General features: G+C 41.6%; 1 protein-coding gene and 1 long non-coding RNA gene across 9 annotated transcripts in view; both read left to right on the top strand.

Annotated features, from left to right (window-relative positions):
- Window positions 1-125: 125 nt before the first annotated feature.
- Window positions 126-2,612, top strand: LOC114897074. The gene is made up of 3 exons (XR_003793992.1): window positions 126-544; window positions 1,178-1,285; window positions 2,392-2,612. It is a non-coding gene; the product is annotated as an uncharacterized LOC114897074 (long non-coding RNA).
- A 1,296-nt stretch (window positions 2,613-3,908) lies between these two features.
- The window catches only part of PIKFYVE (phosphoinositide kinase, FYVE-type zinc finger containing), a 77,567-nt gene continuing 63,264 nt past the window's right edge, over window positions 3,909-18,211 (top strand). For 5 of the 8 annotated variants that reach the window (XM_029225109.1, XM_029225107.1, XM_029225108.1 and 2 more), the window contains exons 1-6: window positions 3,934-4,083; window positions 7,536-7,716; window positions 9,492-9,641; window positions 9,892-9,927; window positions 12,635-12,753; window positions 13,629-13,800. In XM_029225109.1, the coding sequence (XP_029080942.1) occupies window positions 7,545-7,716; window positions 9,492-9,641; window positions 9,892-9,927; window positions 12,635-12,753; window positions 13,629-13,800 (649 nt within the window). In that variant the 5' untranslated portion in view covers window positions 3,934-4,083; window positions 7,536-7,544. Of the gene's footprint in view, window positions 4,084-5,002; window positions 5,087-7,535; window positions 7,717-9,491; window positions 9,642-9,891; window positions 9,928-12,634; window positions 12,754-13,628; window positions 13,801-18,211 lie in introns of those variants that run through there. The other 3 variants (XM_029225104.1, XM_029225105.1, XM_029225106.1) reach the window with 3 other exon arrangements.

The following is an 18,211-nucleotide window of genomic DNA, read 5'->3' as shown; positions in this document are numbered from 1 at the left end:
CTCCCGGAGCTCCGCCCCTGCCCCGTCGCCAATCGCCGCGCGCTGACCCGCTGAGATGGGCGGGGCCAGGGGCCAGGGGCGGGTCCCGGAAGACTAGGTCGAATTCCGCGGCGAATTCCAAGCGCTCGAGGTGGGGAAGGGCTTGCAGCGCCTTTGGAGTCGGCCGCCACTGCTCTACGGCAGAAGGACGAGATTGCCACCTGCAGGCTGGGGAGCAGGGCACGCCTGGGCTGGTCTTCTGAATCCTCCGCCGCGAAGGGGCCCCCCGGGCTTTGTAACAACCTAGGGCCCGGCGGAGTGAGTTTACACGTCTGCAATAAAGGCAAACCGGGGACGGCGCGGCTCGGACCGATCCCCTTCCCTGCGCGCCCCGGCTGTGTGGTAGACTGGAACGCGCTTGGACAGAAGGAAAAGTGCCCTGGGCAAGCGTGACATCGCTTTGGGGGCTTCGCGCAGCTGGACTGCAAAGGGTTGAACAGTTGCACAAGCAGGCATGGTACAGTAAATTTCCGCCACCGCCGATGACTAAGTCTTTAGAGCTTCGGTATCTATAATTTCAATTACTACTGAGTACTATAAATAAACGCTGTCGTCATTTGCATTAGAAGATAAGGATAATGAGACTATTATCTGGGTTCCAGAGAAGTTCAAATAAAGATCGGAAGTCTTAGAGAACAGTGGATTAAAAAAAATTCTGTCCTCTGCAGGGGATTATTTTTTGTGTATTCCTTACTCTTGAAAACATGCAAGGCGGGGGAGAAGTATTTTAGATCGTGATTTGTAGGATAATCGCATGCTTGGTCCAGGATTCAATGCCCCCAAGTTTAGTTTTTAAAATTATCTCTAATATCGGGTTATTATTATTACTCTTATGAAGGGTACTATGCGAGGTGCATTTTGGTCACTAGAGGGCACTGGTATTTTTCCCAAGAGAAAAGGAAGAAGGAAAGCATACGCAGCCTCGCGCTTGTTGATTATTGAGATGGATTAACTGAAAGTAGCGGTCACTTCCATTTATTCCTATAGAACTGATTATAGAGGTATATGGTCTTGTATTTTCATCTCTAATTTGAGACTCCAAATCACCTGAGATTGTAAATTTACTGTATATTATATCAGGCTCACGTTATTACCCCTTGTCCACTGCTAAAATTATTTACATTCATTCTTGTTCCAGAAAGGATTTAGAGCAACCTTCAAGATACATACAGTATAGCACGACAAAGGACATTGAATATAGGTGAGGAAAAGACAGAATAAATACAGGAAATTGTACAGAACCAAGGTGAGTTTAATCACAAAATGTATTCCATCAAATCCTAAACAGTGCCGAAAGGGGGGCTACAAATTTGGCTCTAAGCCAATGTGGGAGGAAAGGTAACAGCGTTACCTTTCTAAAAATCTAAAACAGCGTTTCCTAAGTCAGTAATGTAGGAAGTACTTTTCAACTGAAAAGTTTTTTTGTAGATCCCGAGCAGTGACTTATATTAATATATACAGATATATGCTCCTTATGCTGATAGCTCTCATACAACTATAAAATAACAAACTTATAGACAAAATGACTAGAAGCAAAACTATAAAAAATATATTACCATTGTCAACATTAATTAAATGTAACAAACGATGTTTGGCTGAAATTAAATTACTGCTTGCAATTTGAATATAAAACTCACTGCTTACATTCTGGTTCTTTTGAATTTAGCTTGGCTTTTCCACTGGATGCCATGTGAGGATTCATTTAGAACACCAGTCTTCCAGACTCACAGACATAGAGAACGGACCTGTGGTTGCCAAGGGGGAGAGTGGGTGGGGTTGGAAGGGATTGGGAATTTCGGTTTAGCACATGCAAACTATCATGTATAGGATGGATAAACAGCCAGGTCCTACTGTATATCTCAGGGAACTATATTCAATATCCTGTGATAAAACAGATTAGAAAAGAATATAAATAAGAATGTATACACCTGTATAACTGAATCACTTTGCTGTACAGTGGGCGATCTTTACTGGGCTATCTATTCTGTTCATGTGATCCCTTGGACTAATTTATACTTTATTGTATGTTTATGAAATATTAACATCACCAGGCTAACTACAAGAGGGGGGAATTTTTTTGCTTGTCTTTGTTTCTGGAAGGCATAGACTTGAGCACTTTCACGGGTTAAGGAGGAAGGAGTCATTGGAAAAAGAGAGGTTGAAGAGAGGGCACAAACTTCTGTAATAGGGAAGACACTTTGTACTCTATTATGAGTTAAAGACACTTTGTACTCTATTATGAGTTAATCACTAAAGAAATGTCGCCTGTAAGCTTAAATTATACATAATGGCCCATCTCTGGGAATCCTGCCTCCCAGGTAATGAGCATTAAGCTAAAATACCTTTGTTTAGCTCACAGGAGACATCCTGACCAGGCGGACCTGTGGATGACTGCAGGGAGGAAGAAATTAACACATCTTTTATGGAGGCTGACTGGAACCAGGAAATGTTTGACTTCACTCCCTCCCCTTTTAGTATAAAAGAAGCCTGAATTCTAACTCAGGCAAGATGGTTCTTTGGGGGCACGAGTTCACCATCTTCTTGGTTTGCTGGGTTTCTGAATAAAGTCGCTTGCCCCAACACCTCATCTCTCGATTTATTGGCCTGTCGCGCTGCCAGCAGTTGGAGCTTGGACTTGGTGACACTCCCAGGGAAGAGAGGAGAGACTGGATTGAGAGCTGGGAAGATTGAGCAGAAGAGGCTCTTTTCTCCCAGAAATGAGGGCAGGAGTCAGGCCAGGGTGGATGTGAATGCAGGTAAATGTGATTGGGGTGGTTAGGTAGTTAGGGATCGCACCCAGCACCTCGGCTATTTCACTCAGGTAGATGAGATTCTCTTGCTGAGAATGATAGTAAAGATGGTGTTGGTGCGGAATAGCAGTAGTGAAGAATGGAAGAGGAAGTTGACTGCTGACTCCTAGGAAGATTGCTGAGGGTCTCAGCTAAGAGTGGTGACTGGCATTGATACTGCTATCAGCCTTCAGGCTTCGATGCTACTCTCCAGTGGCTGAAAAGACCCAGCTCAAGGAGAAATGGGTAGGAACTTGCCAAAACTCTTGGGGGAAATGGGTCTGCAGAATTTAACTAAAACAGCACCTCACTTTGGGTTTCACTTCCTTTCTGACTGCCCCTGCCAAGTCCCACAATCCTGTCAGCAGGTTTTGGTATGTTCTCTTCAGCTAATGGCAAAACACTCTAGCAGGACAAAATGATGGCTAATGCTAGCCAGGCTGAGCAATACGGGGCTTGGTAACTTTATTTGCGCCAGTCTTTGCAACACAAAACTTGAGTGAAAAAAATAGCTATAGAGCTAACATCACTTATTCCGGATTAGACATTGTGCCAAATGTCTACAAACATTTACGTACAATGTTTTACTTAATCTTCAAAAAACTATCTGTGAAGGGTACTATCATTAGCTCCGTTTTACAGATTAGAGGCCTGGAGCCTAAAGAAATTGGTAATTTAAGGTAACTTGGCTAGTTATTGGCGTAGTCACCCAAGTCTGATAACAACATTCGCTTTAGGCACAAGTGTTATGCAAGTGAGTATCAGTCCGTAAGAACGCTGAGCGCGGTAACATATTATGAGTGCCCATATCATCGGACACATACGGTAACCGCAGTCCAGCCAGCACCCATCCGGTGACCCCGCACACTTGGCGCTCACGCGCGCAGTCGCCGTGGCTTCCTCTAGGAAGGCTGAGGCGGCCTAATCTCGGTCAAGGTGTTGAGCACGACTCTATCTGGGTTGGACTCCTTCTGCCTGAGCGTCTGATCCGAACGTCGTGCGGGCGGAGCAGGGAGGGCGGAGCCGGCGCCCGGGAGAGTTACGGATTGGAGGGGAGGAGGAACAGAGGGCGGAGCCTGGGGGGGGCGGACGAGAGAAGCCGCAGCAACCATGTAAGCAGCTTTGCTTCCTGCCGCAACCGCCGGCTGCCTGAGAATCGCGGCGCTGGGCTCTGAAGCTTCCTTCCTGTGCTTGGGCCCGGTGAAGCGGGGGCTGGGGTGGAGGGTGGCCGGCGGGGCCGCGGCGGGAGGCGCAGGTAAGGGAGGGGGCTGGCGCGCGGCCGGCTGGGCCTGAGAGTGGGGAAGAAGGCGGGTTTAGGAAGGTTTGGGGCCGGAGCGGAGGGGAAGTCTGAAGTGAAGGCGAGAGCTGGGGCTTCGCAACCGCGGCTGCGGCCGAGGCTGGGCAAGGAAGGGCAGAGAACCTGTGCCCGCATTCAGGCGGCTCCCTTGATTCCCCGGCTGCCCCTTGTCTGGCGAGTGGGGAAGGGAGCCGGGTGGGGCTGTTCTGGAAGAGGTTTCCTTGGAAGCATTTGAAGTTCTCTTGGTCCTCTCTTGTCCCGTGTACTTGAACTTATTTCGGAGGTGCATAGTCCAGTTCCTCCTCCCTCTGATGGATAAGCTCCGAGCCTGTGTTTCAGAGGTGTATACATAGACGGGACAAGAAAGTTGCTCATCTGCAGAAACGGTACCGGTAGTAGGGTTTATATACTTCCTTAAATGCTTGCCTCTGCTCTTTAAGGCTATTCCATTTGTACCTATGTTTAAAAGTCTCTTGAGAAGACTTGATTTCCCAGTTAGTATTTTCCCCTTGTTTAGAACGTTCCCAACAAAAGGATGAGAGTGGAATATTTTTAGGAATTAGGGGTCTTATGTTCTATGTAGAAGTCACTGTTAAGGCATTCAAGAAATATGAGAAATGCTGGAATTCTGTTTTAGTCAAGTTATTCCTGTTTATCTGGTGTATTTATTATATTATCCCGTACTGATTCAGTGCATCCTTGACAGTAGAGGTGGTCTCTTGGTATATTGTAGTGTCTTATTTCTGATTTATTTGAATCTTGTTTTTTGGCACTCCCACTATCAGGATTGTTACAAAAAAGTTCTTAGTTTCTTTCCGTTAGATTCGAGTTTGTGACAAAGAAGGGCAGGTTAAGTTTCTTTTGCAGAGCAAGACTACTTTCCTGTGTCTTCTCTTTTTCTTCTTTCTGGGAAGAATAATATGGATCATATGGTTTTCCTTTAGAAAACCTCCATCTGTTGGTACGTTGATCAAAAATTGAACAAAAAAAATCTTTGTAGATGGAAACTAACATTTCTAGTATTCAGCTGTCCTGCATTGTTAGATATATTTTGAGTATTAAAAAAAAACACACTGTACTTAGAAATGACTGAACTGATACTTGCATTTTTCTGTTTGCTAAAATTTTGGTTTGGCTGGTAGAGCAGGCTTATTTTCTAAATTTCAGTTCTTGACAGGGCTTTTGATAGTGCTGAGTGGGTCTGCGTATACTAGTCGCATTCAAGTGAGAAGAGGCAGAGTGCTGGTGATATATGAGAGGTCTTTGAATGAGTAAGTGAATGCTTCTAATTACCTCTCAGATAGGAAAGAATCCTAGTTTATATCACAGACAGTTATTAAGCTACCACAGAATAAGAGTTGTAAGGTAGTTTTTTCAGAGTCCTGGTATTATTATGTAGTTATTAATATTAACTGTGATTGTATTGTTTTAGAAACTACACTGGTGGGTGTTTTCTTGGTAATTTTTATCCTCACGTCTTCAAAACCTAATAAAAGTTTCTACATGGGTGACCCTTAGGTGTGATGCTAAGATTCTTTAGGAAGGTTGCTAACTCTCATATTACTTGCGTCAAAGTAGAATGTAGGATGTTCTCTGAGGCCTTCAGGTTGTTACTGCTATCACATTATTTTTCTCTCCAGGACCCTCTTTTTTTCTTTTTCCTCTTTTTACCTTTTTGAATTTACACTTGATCAATCACCAGCTGATTTCCCAGTCCCTTATGCTGGAATATGGGTTGTCAAGACACTTTAGAAGGACGTGTCCTTTCCCTCTTTCCTTCTTCCTCTTCTCCCCCCCCCCCCCCTCTTCCTCCGCCCCTTCCTCTTCTCCTTCCTCTTTTTCTTCCCCCTCCCTCCATTCCAATAAACATTTGTTGCCGAAATTCTCCTCATCAGTGGTTTTATTTTTGCTTTGTTTAATTAATAATCAATTAACGTTTTAATTTGGCTGTGTCCTGAGTAGTTAGAATTCAGGTAGACCAGAATTGAAAGTGGGAAAAGCTACAAGATAATTTTGCTCTAAAGACTAATTCTGTGCCTCTTATGGGCAAGCACTTTGCTAAAAGTGCTTCACATATACTGTCCCACTTAATCACACTAAGATTCAGTTTCCACTATGTAAAATGAAGATGGTAATACATATCTCACAGGGCTCTTACCCAAGTTTACTCAACGAAGATATTTCAGAGTCAGAATTTGAAACCAAGAGTGTCTGCCTTCAAAACCAATGCAAGCTCGAAATATCTCTTTAATTAAAAGAAGAAATAATTAAATAAAATGCTGCCCGCAGGAAAAAATAAAGAGTAATTCTGGGGTAAAACTTGGCATCTAGTTACAGCCCTACCACTGACTAGCTACGTGACCCTCGAGAAAGTTGTTTTGGGTTCACTGTACATTGGTTGCTTCAGAGGTAAAATGTAGTAATAAGCCCAGCTCTGTATCTTTCAGGCTTTTAGAAAAATGAAATGAGATGGTAGATAGGATTTTGAAAGTGAAAAAAGCATTTTGTAAGAGTGTAGTGTCCTCCTTGTAAATATAAATTAGATTACAAGCTATAGCATTTTAATGAGTTATGCATAATTCATGGTCTTCTCTTTGAAGTATTAATCAATATGGCAGAAAATAGACATCAGTGCTTTTCTGTTACCTGCATCTGGTGATGTGGTTAGCTTTACAGCTTTGGTTGAATTATAATTTTTGGTTGTTAAAAAGAAAAGCCTGTTAAGATCTTCATTTTAATGCCTATATGAATTGAGGCTTAAAAGGAGAAAAACCAGGCTCCTGTGCCTAGGAAGACATATGATGGGGATCAGTCAGCTTGTGGATTTGGATAGTTCTTATAGGTGATGAGGCATAGTTTGAGGTAACTTTTGAGGTTATACAGAAATGTCATTAAGGGATGACTATTTCGTTTCCTGTTCTTGGAAATACTCGTTTTTTATATTTTTTTGAAAGAAAACATTGAAATAAGTAAAATAAAACTTTGAGGAATTTGTATGCTTGTGTAAAACCAGTTTTCCCCTTTAAAAAGCTATTTTTTCAAAAAAGTCTTAAAATGAAAACTATATAAATCATGTGAAAATCCTCTTTTTTCCTTTTTGCCTGCTCACATTTATGCCTTACCTTCAAATTTTTAATAATTTTGGTATTTTTCTGTATTTGAATAGTAATTTTGAAAATGAGATTGACTATATGTTCCTAGTTTTAGATAACTGAGACTCTTCCTTATGATCTAGACTTCAGTGTTTTCAAGTCTTAATTTGGAGTGCATGCTGAGCTAGATTTATTTACTCGTTGGTTTGTTTAGGTCTGAATTTTTGAAGTCAGATTTCTAGATATTTGGATGCTGTTTGGAATCAACCTTTGGGCTTCCTGAGGAACTTACTTTTGCTTATTTCTTTTGTTTATTAGACTCATGAAATGGCCACAGATGATAAGACGTCCCCTACATTGGACTCTGCTGATGATTTGCCTCGATCTCCTACTAGTCCTTCTCACCTCACACACTTTAAACCTTTGACTCCTGATCAGGACGAACCTCCTTTTAAATCCGCCTATAGTTCTTTTGTAAATCTCTTTCGATTTAACAAAGGTAAGACTTATTCTTAAAGATCAGAGACCCTACCATCTTGATTCTCTGAAATTCTCTTGTTCAACTTTCATGCTGTGTCTTTGCAAGAAAGTGAAATATTAACAAGGAGGTAGCTTTATAATCATAGGTCACTGGAGTTAACTGCATAAGAAGAGAAAGCTAGAATTTTCACTTTAATCTTATTAATTATTGGCAACTGAAGATCAGAATTGAAAACTAAATGTTACAAGGAGGTCTCTTTTTAAAGAGAAGTTAGCACTCTTTTTTTTTCCTTTCTTAATATATCTCAGTTTTCTTAAGTTCATAGAATGGACTTTTCTCTTTTAGGGGTTAATAGCCAAAAAATTTTTTTTTTTTGCGGTATGCGGACCTCTCACTGTTGTGGCCTCTCCCGTTGCGGAGCACAGGCTCCGGACGTGCAGGCTCAGCAGCCATGGCTCATGGGCCCAGCCACTTCGCGGCATGTGGGATCTTCCCGGACCGGGGCACAAACCCGTGTCCCCTGCATCTGCAGGCGGACTCTCAACCACTGCGCCACCAGGGAAGCCCCCAAAAGATTTTAATTAAAGCAATGAAACTAAAGGACCAGCACGTGGGAGGAAGGGTTCATATTTTTCAAAAATTGAAAGCTGTCAGCAGGCTTGTTGTTGACCTGTTAAGGTATACATTTAATGACACCAAGTGAAAAGATATTTTTAAAATGAGCTCTTTTTAAGTAATATATTTTTTACTTGTTAGAAGAATTAAAAAAAAAAAAAAAGGCCTACATCTTTTGCTTTATATTTAGCTGTATTGTTTGAAATGTGTTAGAAAGTAATCCCTCTAGTTGTAACGGATTTGGGGGTTAATAGTTTAATTAACTCAGTAGAAATTTTAATAGTATTAACTGACTTTTATTAACAGACATGTTGAAAGCTCTGTAAAACCTGTTAGTCCATTTTGAAGACAATAATCTTTTTTTTTTTAAAGAAACCACAACAATCTTATTTTTTAGAATAGTTTTGGATTTATGGAAAAATTAGGAAAATAATACAGGAAGTTTTCATATACCCCTACACCCAGTTTCCTGTGTTATTAACATCTTACATTGGTAGAGTACGTTTATTACAATTAATGAACTATTATTGATACATTATTAGTAACTGAAGTAAGTATTTTATTCATATTTCTTCAGTTTTTACCTAATGTCCTTTTTCTTTTCCAGGATCCTGTCTAGGATACGTTACATTTAGCCATTAAATGACAGTAGTCTTTTTATTTAGCATATGTTTATTGAGCACCTACTATCCACTGGGCACTATTTTAATAGTACAAGGGATCTATCCCATAAATAAAGCAGAACAACAAAAAAATCACTGCCTTTGTGTAGAGCTTGCATTCTGTTTCCTTAAATATGCTCAAGAAATTTCTAATGAAAAGTAAAACAGGGACTTCCCTGGTAGTCCAGTGGTTAAGACTCTGTGATCCCAGTGCAGGGGGCCCGGGTTCGATTCCTGGTTAGGGAACTAGATCCCACATGTTGCAACTAAGACCTGGCTCAGCCAAATAAATAAATATTAAAAAAAAAAAAAAGTGAAGGTCATATATACCAAGGATGTAATTTTGCCACCTTCTTTGAATTTCTCTCTCTTTTTTCTTTAAGAAAACCCTAATGTTTACTTAGGCATGTAACACAAGTACACATTCTTTCCTAAAAAATTCTCATCTATTTCCTTCTCTTTGCTGAACTCTGAGTCTTAGTTTTTCCAATAATTCCAAGCTTTTGTTTGCTGCAGAGAGAGGAGAAGGGGGTCAGGGAGAGCAACCATCTCTGAGTGGAAGTTGGACCAGCCCCCAGCTCCCTTCAAGGACACAATCTGTGAGATCACCTACACCTTATAAAAAACAGCTTAATGAGGAGCTTCAGCGGCGATCTTCAGTGTTAGGTATGACACTGTTCTCATTTCATTCCTCTCTGTGTATTAGACTTTTCCCATAGTCATTGTGTTTTGCAGGTTGTTTATTGACTTAACTTTTTTTCTATTTGGGATAGTCAGGTACTCTTGAGAATTAATGAAACTGTTACCTGGATAACTGTTGATACCTAAACAAGAGTTCTTAAACATTTCATTGAACTTTAGGCAAAGCAGAACTTTCTTTGACTGTTTTTTGATTAATTACATGCTTGGGTTTCAGCAGAGGACAGTTTGCGACACCCCCAGGAGAACACAGGTTAGTTTCAACTTTGTGACTGACTGCTGCATCTGTTCTTGGGGTGGCCAGTGTAATGTGATGTGCATGCCTCTGGCTGCAGAAGTCTCTCAGTTCCATTAGCGGGCTGCCACTTGCTCTTGGCCTTCTGTCCTTGTCGGGGTGCAAGCTGTCATTGTGGCTGGATAAGCTGAGCTCCTCTTGCCTGTTTGTTCTCCATCCTGGTCTGCTACGTGGTCATGTCCTTCATTTTCATGCTGTACTGGGATCAGCCTGAATCCACAGACTAGATAAAGTGAGTTGTTTTATGTTTTATTTCTGTTAGATTATTAAACTCAGTGCAGTGGTTTGCCCAACTCAAGGTGGCAGGAGAAAGGCAATGAGAGGTGGCATAAGAGAGGGAAAGGGATGTAGCATTGGAAATCAGGTGTCCGTGAATGTCAGATCCTGCCTTGTCTGGCTAGTCTTCCCCATGAGGTCTTCTAGTGAAAAGTAGGCGGGCATAGGTAATGGTTGTTGGCAGAAGGATATTTTATTGCTAGTTGAGACTTGGCTCAGAACCTTCTTCTGGTGGGTCAGAGGAGAAGGAGAAACCAAGCAGAAGAAGAGTTTCACGCTAAGGACTGGAGCGGAGCTGGCTGTATCGCCTCTGTAGGTTTCCCAGGGCAAAGGGACTCAGCCTGCGTCATATCAGCTGTTTGGAAGGAAGAATCAGAAGGTAGGAAGAGAGAAATGAGCTCTTTACTCCAAATGGATGGAAGGAAGAGACCATCCCCACTTTTAACCTTAAACTCTCCTTAGGTCTTGAACCTGGCCTGTGGCAACACTCCTATTTTTGTTAAGGGAGCTCTTTTGACTAAATCCTATACTGAGTCAAGCATAGGATTTATTTGTTTATAAAATTGAGGAGTTGGACTAGAGTCTAATCATTTAGGGGTTACAAACTGACAGCCTACCAAACCTTGGCTTGATGTTTTGATAAACTTGAATTTAAATATCACTAGGTGGAGCTTGTAATGTCTAGTTTGCTGCAATCCCCACCATTCTTTACTGTCTTTTATCAAGTCCACTTGATTCTTTGATTTTGCCTTAGCTGCTAGAGGCATTTGAGTTTCACAAGCCTGGGACTGTTTTACCCATCTTTTCCTACTAAAAGGCTGTGATTCCACAGTCTACTAGCTCTGTGACCTTGGGAAGTTATTTAATTTTCTAATATTCATTTTACAAGAGAAGCAACTAAGATGATTTGCTTGAGGACAGAGTGCTAGACCAGATTTTCTCTCATGTTTCTTTCATCTTCATCCATGATGAAACCATCATCTGTTGGTTCCAGGAACAGTCTTGCTCCTGCTTTTTCTGTGGATGATGCTGTTTTTACTTTCTCATACTCCTAAGTGGCTAAATGCAAGGGGCTTCACAACTAATTGTTGCCTGTGCTTGGGAGCACAGCCTTACTGTTCTAACAGCTTCATCTGTCTCCTTTTTCAATTTGTAAATCATGGAGCGTTGGTTTATCACAGAGACTCAAGAACAATTTGCTCATTCTAATACACATACATTTTTATTCTAGTAATAACAGTGAGGTATCTGCTGAAATTAAGATATTATTTATAGAAATAAAGTTTTCTAACATAGGTGCTGTTTAGATAATTATTTCCGTAATTAATATCTTGGAAAATTCTTCATCAATTTATACCAACTTCACATTTTTTTGTAACCTTTTCTTTCCCACTCAACCAAAACAAAGAACACCTAAATCTAATCTAGCAAACAAGTGAGTTTGGGAAGGATATAGTGAGAGCTATTTTCCATCTTGCTTTACCATAGGTTATTAGGGTAATGAGTTTAAGCTAATAAGGATGTTCATCCTTTTTGTCAAGCCACCTCTACTTCATCCTTAGTTTTAATAACTGCTGGAGCCAGGAATAGGTAGAAACTTCAGTTGTAATCTTGCTCTAAAATAAGGAAATGATACATGACAACTTTGGTGGACACAAAGCTGGAACATGGGTGTGTTTTATTATTGACAGGACTGGCTTCAGTATTGCTGTTTCAAGAGCAAGTGATCCCATCTAGTTTGGAACTGTAGGAGTAGGGAGGTGGCAGGGAAGGGTTGCATTGGGGTTCTAGCAATTCTTTGGGGAAGAGAAGTCTGCTTGGACATCGGTGAAGGGAAGTTTGTGGATAAATTACCATCCTGGATGTTCTGAAGTCTGTCAGACTCTGGGGTTGGCTATTAAATTCCTTTCTGATGATCTACTCCACGAGCCTTTGGGTTTGTGGTCTGCAGACTGAACTGAACTGTTCAACCCTGTCGCTGACCTGTTTGACTGTAGAGACTGGGCTAGGTAACACACAGGGATTGCTTTTCCTTCTGTTAAATTTCTCGCAGGAATTTCTAGCAGGACCGAAGGGCCCAAGAAATCATTAATGAATTTTGGGCCATGTTAAGTGATGCTCCCATCCAGGCCTTAAAATCATCAGTGGTCACAGACAGTGTTTGTCTCAGGTAGCCCTCATTTGCTTGTGAAGCAGTGTTTCACATGGTAATAAGAAACACTTCCAACAGCCTCTTACCCTTATAAAGCCTAGTTTTAACTCTCAGTCTGTGTCACTGGCTGGGAGAATGTAAGTATTGATATATGCTAAAAATAGGAGGAACTTTGCATTGATACTAGAGACTATTAAGGTAGTGTTTTTTGTTTTTTGTTTTGTAAATCTGACTCAGATACCAGAAGGAAGGCAGAACCTGCCTTTGGAGGTCATGACCCTCGTACAGCTGTTCAGCTCCGAAGCCTCAGCACAGTATTAAAACGCCTCAAGGAAATCATGGAGGGGAAGAGCCAGGTACTGTCTAGAGGCTTCAGAAGATTACTTATTAAGCACTTACCTGGGGACCATGTGGGACTCACTAAAAATGGTACAATGCCACTTGAAAGAAAGTTCAGTTAATACTAACTTCACCTGTGGACACCATATTTTTTACTCATAAGTTCCTAATTTTAGTTTATCAATTTTTTTCATTTTATGGATTGCGCTTTTTGTGTTCTGTTTAAGAAATGTTTTTCTAGCCCGGGGTAGTAAATATTCTCCCATGGTTTCTTTAAGAAGCTTTATTATTTGTGTGAAGTATACGGATAAAGATTCACTTTTTTCCCCATGGATGTCCAGTTGGACCCAGTATCATTTTTAAAATTTTTAAAATTTATTTATTTATTTATTTATTGGCTGCGCCACATGGCATGCGGTTCTTAGTTCCTGGACCACGGATCAAACCCGTGCCCCCTGCAGCGGAAGCTCAGAGTCTTAACCACTGGACCACTGGGGAAATCCCAGCACCATTTTTTTTTAAAGACAACCCTTCACTGACTGCATTACAGATCTTGTCAGAAATCCATTTATAAGTGTGAGGGTGAGTCCATATATGTCCAGGGCTCTCCTTTTTCTTCCACAGCTCCGTGTTTTCCTCCCACTAATACTCTGTCTAAAATTACTGTAGCTTTGGAATAAATCTTAATGGCTGACATTATACGTCCTTCAGTTTATTCTGCTTCAAGATTGTCTTGGTCATTTTGACCTTTTGCGTTCCCATATAAATTTTAGAAATAGCTTGTTAATTTCTGCAAAAGAAATTTTCTAGGATTTTGATTAGCATTGCATTTGCCATTGCATTTTAATAATCAATAGTTTCAAGAAGCCTTCACACATTTTTATTGTTACAGGATAGTGACCTGAAGCAATATTGGATGCCAGATAGCCAGTGTAAAGAGTGCTATGACTGTAATGAGAAATTTACCACTTTTAGACGCAGACACCACTGCCGACTGTGTGGGCAGATTTTCTGCAGTCGTTGCTGCAATCAAGAAATCCCTGGAAAATTTATGGGTTATACAGGTAAATGAGCTGTATTGACAAGTTTACAATTTTTAAAGATCATAACAATAAGATAGTTATAATACAGGACACATGTTAAGTCATTTTTTAATTTTGGACATCATGTGTGAATTATGGGGTGCACAAATATGAGGGAGACATGACTTTGCTTTTAAGGACCTTATAGTCAAATAATAAAGTAGATGGGGATATTCATGAATAACATGAGTAAAAGACAGTGTATCATAGATGCTACCAAAAAACCATGGGACCGTTAATGTTTTTTTGTTGCTTTTTTTCTTTAAATTTTTTTAAAAATAAATTTATTTATTTATTTATTTATTTTTGGCTATGTTGGGTCTTCGTTGCTGTGCGCGGGCTTTCTCTAGTTGCAGTGAGTGGGGGCTGCTGTTTGTTGCGGTGCGCAGGCTTCTCATTGTCGTGGCTTCTCTTGCGGAGCACGGGCTCTCGGCGCGCAGGCTTCAGTAGTTGTGGCACGTGGGCTCAGTAGTTGTGGCTCGTGGGCTCTAGAGCGCAAGCCCAGTAGTTGTGGCGCACGGGCTTAGTTGCTCCATAGCATGTGGGATCTTCCTGGGCCAGGGCTCGAACCCGTGTCCTCTGCATTGACAGGCGGATTCTTAACCACTGCGCCGCCAGGTAAGCCCCGTTAATGTTTATTAGACAAGTTGGTTGGAGTGATCACTAATTTATATTATTATGAGAGTTTTGTTTTTTTTTTTGCGGTACACGGGCCTCTCACTGCTGTGGCCTCTCCCGTTGCGGAGCACAGGCTCCGGACGCTCAGGCTCAGCGGCCATGGCTCACGGGCCCAGCCGCTCCGCGGCATGTGGGATCTTCCCAGACCGGGGCACGAACCCATGTCCCCTGCATCGGCAGGTGGACTCTCAACCACTGCGCCACCAGGGAAGCCCTATGAGAGTTTTTATTTTACAAAATACAGATATCCCTTGAGTTACATGACAGTGTGCTTTAGCAAATTGCATTTACTCATATTCTTCCCTAAATTTTAGTAATACAGAGATTTAAAATTATTTGTTGAAGCAGAAAAAAACTAAACGGTGTGTGTAGTGATTAGGGCGTGGAAGTGGAAGGTGGGCAGAAGTTACCAAAAAGAGAACAGTTCTTTTTTGTTAAAGTATATATATATATATATGTGTGTGTGTGTGTGTGTATGTGTGTGTGTGTGTGTGTGTGTGTGTATAATTAAAAAAAAAATTTATTTATTTATGTTGGCTGCACCAGGTCTTTAGTTGCAGCATGTGGGAATCTTTTAGTTGCGGCATGTGGGATCTTTAGCTGTGGCATGTGAACTCTGAGTTGCAGCACGTGGAATCTAGTTCCCTGACCAGGGATTGAATCCAGGCCCCCTGCATTGGGAGCGCAGAGTCTTAGCCACTGAACTACCAGGGAAGTCTGAGAACACTGTTAGTATCTCTCTCATGTTATTTTTATTATCATGTAGATCTTCCTTTTGGCCTTACTCACTTTAAAAAAAAAGATTTTTTTTTTTAACCTAAACTGCTTCAGAGTTCAGACCCCAGTTATCTTTCGTCCAGATTATGGCTGCAGCTTTTAAAAGATTTTTTTACCTTTAGTTTTTCCCTATCTCGAATTCATTTTTCATACTCTAGTCAGTATCCTATTAAATGCTAATTTGATCATGTCAAATTCCCTTGCATAAAACCCTTTCAGAGTTCTCATTACCTATAGGGTAAAATCCTATCTTGTTAATATGGTTGGTGTATGGATTCCCTAGGGCTTTCTTAACAAAATACCACAAACTGAATGGGTTAGGACAAACAGAAATTTGTTGTCTCACAGTTCTGGAGGCCAGAACTACCATAATAGCCCTCATTCCACCAGTCAGGAACAAATGTAGGGATTTGTCATTTGCTGAGTATGTTTATTCCAGTTATATATTCTAGAACTGAGGGATAACCACAAATGGGTTCGGGGACTCACTGAACCCACTGTAAGATGGACCTAAGCTGGAACTCTGTTGATCACCTGACCTCTGTAAGCCCCTGCTCTGACTTGAAACCATAGTAACATTTTGTGCCTCTTGGAATTAGTGTTAATTCAGTGCCAAAGTCCAGTCATCTCCTAAAAGTTTGACTATTACCTTTTTCTCAATGCACTGTCACTCTGGTGAAAGGCTCTAGGTCCTTTGGGGAAGCCTTTTAGGAAGATAAACAGTATACATTTTTTGGCAGTGTAGTGGGGCCCTTCCTCAAGGTGACCCAGCCTCCCTTCATTCAAGGAATTCTGGGTCTGTAAATGGCTTAAGTCTGAGAATTGGTTGAGGGGTCATGACTCTTTTTGATTCAAGTTTGAGTTTTGTTCACTTGATCTAGAACTCTTTTTCTTATACAAATCCAGTAAGAGTTTAGAAGACTGCCCATTTACTTTTAGGAACACCATGATCAGATGTGTCATAGATCTCTGTATATGTTACACTATTCTGCTTACAGCTTTGACACTGATGTCTGTTCTGGTAACATGCCTACCTTGTCTTTGTCGATTAAATGCCACCACTCTGCCCCTGCCAACCTGGGATCCAGTGGTCCCCAGTGCATTTAGATTTCCCAGTTTAGCACCAGCAGTTCCCACTATAATGGGTGACTGCAAAGATCTACAGGGATGCTGGGGCTCCCCTCACAAATTTTTTTTCTCACAGTCATGGTGAAAGGTATGTCCCCTGGACCCTCCTGGGGCAAGCGAGCAGATCTTACATGGTAAATCTGCTCTTAACAGTCTCCCTAAGCTTTTGGATCCCTTCCTTTATAGCATTCCAGGGTAATTCTGGCATTTCAACTTCATTTAGTATAGGACACTTTTGGTCCATGTTTTAGCCAACCAACCAATTAACCAGACTGTTAGAGCCCCTTTGAACACCTTGAGCTATAACATTAAATCCAGAATCTCTGCTTAGTGGGTCCATATCAATAGATCCAGTTTGATCTGACTTTATGTTCTTTCCAGTATTATTCTATACCCTTGGTAGCCATTCCCACACATATTCCCTGGATTTCTGTTTGTCTAAATTGGAAAAATCATGTAGTTCTTTTGGAGTGTAGTGTACTTCCTCATGGGTCACACTTTGTAACTCTCCTTTCAGGGGACCTGAGTCTTATTATAGGCCTAGAAGCAAAGAGGGTAGTGGGAGTGGGTCCTGAGGAGAATAAGCAGGGTCTTGCAAGGCAGCTAACTCATGGGAGGCCGTTGTGAATTTCTCAGGCAAAGCAGGGTTAATCTCAGACAGGGTGGAAAGGCTACTTCTACTTGCAAAGAAGACTAAGTAGAAGTTGGCAGTTCAGTGTTCCCAGCTTCCCCAAATATCCCCTTCCAGTTTTCAGGATTTCATTCCTTTCTAATCAATGCCCTAACTTTAATAGACACACCGTAAGGTTAAGTGATTCAGTGTGTGTTGTGGTTCAGTCACTTGCATGATGAGACTCTTGGTTTGATTTTCAGCAATCTCAGTTCTGCAGCTGTATATGGTTCTTTCAGGGAAGACATAGACACTTTGAGGTACGTTGTACAGTTCTTGAGCTGGGAATCTGAATTCCTGATGTCATTCTTTTCCCTTTTGGTCCAGTGCAATTAGGAGCAGCTAATCTCATACTCATTAGTTTGACAAAAATGCTCTAAGATGTGCAGTACATGGTAAGTCAGGTCTTTGCCTCTTATAAGTATTTGATTAGGAGTATCCATAGGTGATACTTACGTGACTCTGTTGCCCCATCACACCGTGGACTATCAGCATTCTCTTTACTACTGGGAATAGAGTCCTTATTGCCTTTAAATCTAATTAGAGAACCAATTCCAGAAACCCAAAAACTAATTCAGAAAATTCAACCTTAAGATTTTGTTGCTCTAGAACTTCTCTTGGTACCAAAATTTGTGTTAGGGTTCTCCAGAGAAACAGAACTAATAGGGTATTTACGCCCCTCCCTGCCACCCGCCCAGCACACACACATTTATATAGAAAGAAAGATTTATTTTAAGGAACTGGCTCAAGTGATTAAGGGAGCTGGCAAGTCTGAAATTCTTAGGATAGGACAGCGGGCTGGAAACTCAGGCAGAATTTCTGTCTTAAAGACTCTAGACAGGGCTTCCCTGGTGGCGCAGTGGTTAAGAATCCTCTTGCCAATTCAGGGGACACGGGTTCGATCCCTGGTCTGGGAAGGTCCCACATGCCATGGAGCAACTAAGCCCGTGCGCCACAACTACTGAGCCTGCGCTCTAGAGCCTGCGAGCCACAGCTACTGAAGCCCATGTGCCTAGAGCCAGTGCTCCGCAACAAGAGAAGCCACCGCAACGAGAAGCCCGTGCACCGCAACAAAGAGTAGCCCCTGCTCGCCACAACTAGAGAAAGCCCGTGCACAGCAATGAAGACCCAACGCAGCCA

This window comes from Monodon monoceros, unplaced genomic scaffold, assembly GCF_005190385.1.
Source record: "Monodon monoceros isolate NGI ecotype Baffin Bay Population unplaced genomic scaffold, NGI_Narwhal_1 Super_Scaffold_16, whole genome shotgun sequence".
NCBI classification, from domain to species: domain Eukaryota; kingdom Metazoa; phylum Chordata; class Mammalia; order Artiodactyla; family Monodontidae; genus Monodon; species Monodon monoceros.
Note: the sequence above shows the minus strand (reverse complement) of the source record. Positions and strands in the feature narration are given on the sequence as shown.